Source organism: Oncorhynchus nerka, linkage group LG24 (assembly GCF_034236695.1).
Source record: "Oncorhynchus nerka isolate Pitt River linkage group LG24, Oner_Uvic_2.0, whole genome shotgun sequence".
In the NCBI taxonomy this organism is placed as follows: Eukaryota; Metazoa; Chordata; class Actinopteri; order Salmoniformes; family Salmonidae; genus Oncorhynchus; species Oncorhynchus nerka.
In genome coordinates this window covers 59,395,464-59,403,200 of record NC_088419.1, presented here as the reverse complement: position 1 = coordinate 59,403,200, position 7,737 = coordinate 59,395,464, and the positions used below count along the sequence as shown (strand labels likewise).

At 41.7% G+C, this 7,737-nt stretch overlaps 1 protein-coding gene across 1 annotated transcript; it reads right to left on the bottom strand.

The window, feature by feature from the left end:
* Window positions 1-1,046: 1,046 nt before the first annotated feature.
* Window positions 1,047-3,373, bottom strand: foxq2 (forkhead box Q2). The gene is made up of 2 exons (XM_029630793.2): window positions 2,656-3,373; window positions 1,047-1,687 (listed from the first exon to the last, which is right to left on the bottom strand). Exons 1-2 carry the CDS (start codon window positions 3,091-3,093, stop codon window positions 1,313-1,315), a joined length of 813 nt encoding a protein of 270 aa, XP_029486653.1. The 5' UTR covers window positions 3,094-3,373; the 3' UTR covers window positions 1,047-1,312.
* Window positions 3,374-7,737: the final 4,364 nt, after the last annotated feature.

Here is a 7,737-nt window from a genome sequence, read left to right as displayed (position 1 = left end):
TTTTTGTTGTTTCATTCCACTGTTCCGACCAGCGAAATACAGTTCTGAACCAGTGTTTATCGTTCCGTTCTGCTCGTTTTCTTTATATCTAGCTCTAAATGACATTTCTTCACCAATCAGTGAGGATAGAGTAGCTTGCTGTAGAGTGGGTAAGCGATTGAATCTGTACACAAAAGTCGTTTAGAGCAAATTGTATTTTGCCGTAACAGCATAGTTTAATCATAATGAAAGACAAACACACACACTGTGCTACCAGTCACAGTGTAGGGCACAAGATGCAACTGAAATGTTGAGGGTGAGGATGGAGAGCGCTGGACATTTTGTTATCTGAAATTAGGCCCACAGAATTATACCTATGGAGGAGCAATTTCTATAGAGGAACTTCAAATGTCTTTGAACTTCCGAGTTGGTTTAAAGTTGGACCAGAGCAAGCGTTAGCTAGCTAGCTTGTGTGTGCAGAGCGGCACTAGAAAGAAAAACACATCTTACCTTTTTGTAGTTAATAAATCCAATGTGAAGCGTGATAACTATAGCATCCTTAACTAGCATTGAAAAAGTCAACCTATTCTCCTCTAATTTAACATCCCTCCCTAATTTCTGAATTACGCTTGTACCATTGTCAGTAGGCTTCAGTAACCTATGTTTCAGAGGGGAGGGGCAGGTATCCTACACACACACGCACAACTACTAGCAAAGATTTCAGAGTGAAGGCTTTACATAGGGGCTTTGTTGGCACTTTGTTTGTTGTGTGGGACTGGACAAAATGCCCAGAATGTTAGTAACCGGTTCCCATGCTTTTAAAATAACGGTTCTGTTCCAGAACAGTATAGATCACTTTTTTTCAGTTAGCGTTCTGTTCTTCAAATCATTTAGTTAGTTTCCGGTTTTTGGTCAACCAGTTCCAACCCTTGCTGTAAAGTGCTTTATTTATAGATTTAAAATATTCTCATTCTGTGTAAGCATTTCTCATGTTTGACAGAAATCATTGACACATTGTTGGTTAGTTTTTTTTGTTTATTTATTTGAAATTGTTGAAGATATATAAAATAATGCAATATGTTCATCAATATATTTGCAATTATATTTCTTCATATACAGTACTCATCAAATACAATATACATAATATTACAGTACAAATCTGGTGTATCACATTTCAAACAATAAATAGTGCAATATAGTACTTTGGTGCTTTGGTACTCTTATTTGTGCCAGCTAGCCACAGATTTCACAATCATGCTCAATACATCTCTCTCAGCCACCTGTCATACAAAGAGTAGTTCAACATCAAACATGCATCCAATTCTATGTGGTGCTATTGAACCGGAGCGTGGAGGGATGGGTGTCGTCTGGCATACTGGCTAGCCCAGCTCCAATACATCCTGGCTGAGAGGCAGGACAGAGGGTGGGCCATGGAGAGAGGGTGGGCTGGGGGGCAGCACCAGCATGGCACCCCCCTGGGCCTGTTGAGGGGGTAATAGGGTGCGTGCAGGGCATATGGGAGCTGTCCTGTCACCCTGCGGATCCTGCGGCGAGCTCGGCGGCGATGGTAGTCCCCATTGGAGAAGTCTTGGAAGTTAGCGGGGTGGATGGCCCAGAAATGGCCTTTACCATTGTCACTCCGACCAGCCTTCACAAAGCATTCGTTCAGAGACAGGTTGTGTCTGACGCTGTTCCTCCAGTTCTTATCCTATAGGACAACAATAATGTTCACATATGAGACATGAAGAATAAAGGTGATTCATGAACTAAGTGTTGTATGTGGCCCTGGAACAGAAATGATCCAACATCATCCTTGTACTCAATTATTAGAAACCAAAAATGGCATTCCCTCATGGCTGAATCCCCCGTATACATTGTACAGAGAATATCAACAATTTTCCCTTGCATTTATTTCATTGGTGCCAGGCCATGTAAAAGGGCCATAGTGACGTTTGGTTATGGTTGTTTGAGTTGACTGACAGACGAAACCACCACGTTCACCTTGTTTAATTCCCCTAATCCCATGAGGTAAACCTGTTGTTACACCTGTTAAAGAGCTAGTTTTAGTTCTTAACCCTTTGCGTCTATCAACAGAATTACCTGCAGCCTTTAGGATACTCAGTTAGACCTTCCATGCAACAACATAATCAGCTGAGCCAGGTTCATGCATACACTAATTCTACCCATTACCGTGCCAGATCACCCTTTTTCAACACTTCACAATGGGAATATAGTGAAAAGAGAAAACGCCAGATATGCTTTTTTCACGCTCTTCATTTTAAGATGCTGTCTTTTGACTACAGTGGAGGATGTGTGTAATGAATAGTACTTTAGGTTTTTGGAAACTTTCCACACACTAGTCATTGCTTGATCAAACAGCTTTGCAAAGGTTTTTCTCACGAGTATCTAATGTTATGCAGTTAAATTGATTAGAATTACAGACTATTGCCAATACAGGGAGCTGGCAATGTAAATTCCAATTCAATTCAGTCCGTGTTTGAAGTGAATTGAAATAGAATTTCAAGAATCAAAAACAATCTGCTTTGAAAATAAATGGCACTCTTTTCAATTCCGAATTGGAATGTATCTCCTGAATTTAAATTAAACTGATCCCAACCCTAGTTCAGACAAATATTCCACTTGGAATGAACCCTGAATTGAATCACTTGGACATACCTTGCTCTTGAAGTAGGGGTAGCTATCCATGATCCAGTGATAGATGTCACACAACAACAGCTTCTTCTCCTCTGAAGCAAGTATGGCCATAGAGATAAGGGCGATGTAGGACTGGGTGGGCTTGTCCCGTGGACTGTCTGTAGTGGTCGCCTCTTGATCTTCTTTCACTTTGACCTCCTCCTCCTCCTCTTCATCCTCCTCCTCTGACCCATCTTCTCCTTCTGGCCCCTTCTCAGGGCTCCCAAGTTCGATACTTTCCCTCTCTGAGAGGGTGTCAGGACTCCGCTCCTCCACTGGACTATGAGAGGTCTGCTCTGCTGGGGGACTCTTTGCCTCCTCTCTCATGCTCTTACTGTCCTTGTTGTACAGCAGGTAGTCTATGGTGAAGCGTAGTCCCAAGCGCTCCCGGCCAGTGTCGCAGCTGCTTCTGTCCTCCATGGGCCTTCTTGGACTTTTAAGGCAGTTGCTAACACTTTAAATGTAGATGACCTATTTCCACCACAATACAATCCTCAGATTCTTCACAGATGTTTTTGTTGCTCAGTTTCCCAGTGCTGGTCTATGACACTGCTGTGCATCAAGTAAGGTGCCTCTCTTCAATGTACTTTGGGCTAAGTAAATTAATGACTGCAGTCTCTTTGGTCACAAGATCAAGTTAGGACAATTAAATGGGATAGTCCCAATTTACCCTGATTGTTTGCTAACTCAACAAAGCCTGTATAGGTTAAGGACAATCAAACGTCTTATACCACATTGATCTGATAGAAGAAGAAGAAAATGAAGGAAACAAAGAATTTATGCAGTGTTATTTCCTTCCTCAAATGTATCTTGTGAAAACTAGATCCGAATGGATCAGAGTTGTGATGGTACCACTATTTAAACGTCCGTAAATGTATCCCTCACAGTGAGGGGCAATAGAGACAGGAGAAGCAGAGGTAGGGGGTCTAATCAAGGCCGATTAATTTTATTAAACCACAGCAAATCTCTGTAATTATGGGAGATTAAACACTGATTTAGTAGGACATGGTGTTCAGAGGGTGCTTCAGCAGCACCAAAAGGCATTTAAACAGCATTATCCCTACTTAAATGGGTTTGGACGGAGGATGCTCCGTATAGTGCACATTATCAGAGTTACTGTAAGAGATTCTGTTATAAAACAGTAATACATTTATCATAAATTAGGTACTACAATCAAAAAAACATGGGGCAAGGTTTCCTCCAGAAGTGAAGCTTGGCATTCAGGCCTTGTTTTCATCAGACCAAAGAAATGGGCTGTCATGTGCCTTTTACCCGAGGAGTGGCTTCCGACCAGCCACTCTACCATAAAGGCCTGATTGGTGGAGTGCTTCTGAGATGGTTGTCCTTCTGGAAGGTTCTCCCATCTCCACAGAGGAAATCTGGAGCTCTGTCAGAGAGACATCGGGTTCTTGGTCACCTCCCTGACCAAGGCCCTTCTCCCCTGATTGCTCTGAATACTTATGTAAATAATGTATTTCTGTATTTTATTTGTTATAAATTAGCAAACCTTTCTAAAAACCTGTTTTCACTTTGTCATTAATGGGATTGATGAGGGAAAAATAATTTAATACATTTTAGAATAAAGCTGTAACGTAACAAAATGTGGAATACTTTCCAAATACACTGTACAGGCTAATGACAGAGGAGAAGCTGCATGTATGTAACTATAGACAAGTTGAGTGACGAACAGCCAACCAAAATGTTTGAAATTATAAGCAGAAACGTCTCTAAATCAGACAAAAAAAAATCCTGCACCCCCTGTCAAAAAATGATTTGGCATTTTCTATAGCCTGTTAACGGGTTAGGGTTGGGTGCTGGCCTATATTATTAATATTTTTTTCAGGGGGTGCTGCAGCACCCCTAATTCCCACGGCTATGTGAAAAGATGTGGATTCGTTCATGCCTAAGTATAAAGGCTTAGATATGTCAGCATGTTGACACATACCCTTTCCAGAGTTAGAATATTCTACAAATACAGTGTCTTCAGAAAGTATTCATACCCCTTGACTTATTCCACATTTTGATGTCTTACAGCCTGAATTCAAAATGGATGAAAATGTATTCTCACCCATCTACACACAATTACCCATAATGACAAAGTGAAAACATGTTTTTAGAAAAATGAAATAAATAAATATGTTATTTACATATTCACACCCCTGAGTTAATACTTTGTAGAAACTCCTTTGGTAGCAGTTACAGAGTCTTTCTGGGTAAGTCTCTAATAGCTTTCCAGGCGTGGATTGTGCAACATTTGCCCGTTATTCTTTTCAAAATTCTTCAAGATCTTTCAAATTAGTTGTTGGCCATTAATAGAAAACCATTTTCAGATCTTGGAATCGATTTTCAGGTAGATGTAAGTCAAAACAGTAACTCGGCCACTCAGGAACATTCACTGTATTATTGGTAAGCAACTCCAGTGTAGATTTTGGCTTTGTGTTTTAGCATACCCATAAGATGTTGCAGCTATCATTATACTTGAAAGTACAGAGAGTGGTACTCAGTAATATGTTGTATTGGATTTTTCCTAAACATAACACTTTGTATTCAGGATTTTGCTTTACCACATTTTTTGTAATATTACTTTAGTGCCTTGTTGCAAACAGGATGCCTGCATGTTTTGTATTAATTTTATTCTATACAGGACTCCTTCTTTTCACTCCGTGTCAATTTAAAAAAACATTTTTATTTCACCTTTATTTAACCACGTAGGCCGGTTGAGAACAAGTTCTCACAACTGTGACCTGGCCAACACAGAGTTACACATGGGACGAACAAACGTACAGTCAAAAACACAATAGAAAAATATAAGTAAGATTAGGGAGGTAAGGCAATAAATTGTCCACAGTGGCAAAATAATTACAATTTAGCATTAACACTGGAGTGATAGATGTGCAGATGATGATGTGCAAGTAGAGATACTGGGGTGCAAAAGAGCAAAAATAAACAACAATTTGTGGAATGAGGTAGTTGGGTGGGCTATTTACAGATGGGCTGTGTACAGGTGCAGTGATTGGTAAGCTGCTCTGACAGGTGATGCTTAAAGTTAGTGAGGGAGATATAAGTCTCCAGCTTCAGTGATTTTTTTGCAATTCGTTCCAGTCATTGGCAGCAGAGAACTGGAAGGAAAGACTGCCAAATGAGGAATTGGCTTTGGGGGTGACCAGTGAAATATACCTGCTGGAGTGCGTGCTACGGGTGGGTGTTGCTATGGTGACCAGTGACCTGAGATAAGGCGGGGCTTTACCTAGAAAATACTTATATATGACCTGGAGCCAGTGGGTTTGGCGACGAATATGAAGCGAGGCCCAGCCAACGAGAGCATACAGGTCGCAGTGGTGGGTAGTATATGGGGCTTTGGTGACAAAACGGATGGCACCGTGATAATCAAATCAAATCAAAATGTATTTGTCAAGTGCGCTGAATACAACAGGTAGACCTTACAGTGAAATACTTACTTAAAGGCTCTAACCAATAGTGCAAAAAAGGTATTAGGTGAACAATAGGTAGGTAAAGAAATAAAACAACAGTAAAAAGACAGGCTATATACAGTAGCGAGGCTATTAAAGTAGCGAGGCTACATACAGACACCGGTTAGTCAGACTGGTTGAGGTAGTATGTACATGTAGAGATGTTTAAAGTGACTATGCATATATGATGAACAGAGAGTAGCAGTAGCGTAAAAGAGGTGTTGGTGGGTGGTGGGACACAATGCAGATAGCCTGGTTAGCCAATGTGCGGGAGCACTGGTTGGTCGGCCCAATTGAGGTAGTATGTACATGAATGCATATTTAAAGTGAATATGCATATATGATAACGACAACAGACCGCAGATAGTGTCCCACAAATTGGCCACGTTTCTACAGGTGAATGGCAGACAGCACATCAGGTCTGCACCGTGTCATCTATCTACCAACAAGCTGGCACAGAGGCTTGTACAGACCATGAAACATGCCTTAAAATCATCTCAGGGTCAAGGGACACAGCACCAATGTCTGCACAGCTTCCTGCTATCCTACAGGAACACACCACATTCACCCACCAAGGCTTCGCTTGCATCGCTTCTCCTGAAGAGAGAGCTACACACAAGCTTTGACCTACTCAAACCGTGGGAATGCAAAGGAGACAGTACGACGTTAACAGGAGAGTCAAGTCAAACGTTGTGAACTGAGAGCAAAGGACATTGCTTTTAATTTTGGAGAAACTGTCTTAGCTAGGAACTACCTCAGAGGACCAAAGTGGGTTCCTGCTACAGTCATTGCTCAGACTGGTTCTGTGTCCTACTGTACACTATCCAGACTGCAGAGGACGTCATCTGGAAAAGGCACACATATCAGTTACTGTTGAGTAAAGCCACACTGACAGAACCACCAGAGTGGTCCAGAACTGTTACTGGGTGACACCCTGACCCAGCAGTCGTCACCTAGGGCAGGGTTTCCGAACTCCAGTCCTCGAGTACCCCGACGGGTCCACATTTTCGCTGTAACCCTGGACAAACTCATCAAGGGCTTGATAATGATAATGGCGCCGGAGGAGATGGCTGCCGTTTTACGGTCCCCTAACCAATTGTGCTATTGTGTGTGTTTCTTTCACATTATTTGTAACTTAATTTGTACATAATGTTTCTGCCATCGTCTCTTATGACTGAAAAGAGCTTCTAGATATCAGGACAGCAATTACTCACCTTGTACTGGAAGATGATTTTTTCTTTAACGAGTCGAACGCAAAGGATTTACTTCAGACACCCGACAAGGCCCTGTCATTCTCAGGAGAAAGAGATAGAGATATTTAGACGTAGGTCAGGGTGCCTTGTAAGGATCCGAAGGCGAGTGGGTAATCTGCCTTTACCATCAGTCCTATTAGCCAACGTACAATCATTGGATAACAAAACAGACGAACTATGATCACGTATATCCTACCAACGGGCCATTAAAAACTGTATTATCTTATGTTTCACTGAGTCGTGGCTGAACAACGACATGAATAACATAAAGCTTGCGGCTTTTAAGTTGCACCGGCAAGATAGAACAGCCCCCTCTGGTAAGACAAGGGGTGGCGGTCTGA

Excerpts from the sequence above, each read along its gene's own strand:
- foxq2 (XM_029630793.2), bottom strand. The coding sequence starts at position 3,093 with ATGGAGGACAGAAGCAGCTGCGACACTGGCCGGGAGCGCTTGGGACTA. Across the intron at positions 1,688-2,655 it reads ACCCCTACTTCAAGAGCAAG|GATAAGAACTGGAGGAACAG; the intron begins GTATGTCCAAGT and ends GTTGTCCTATAG.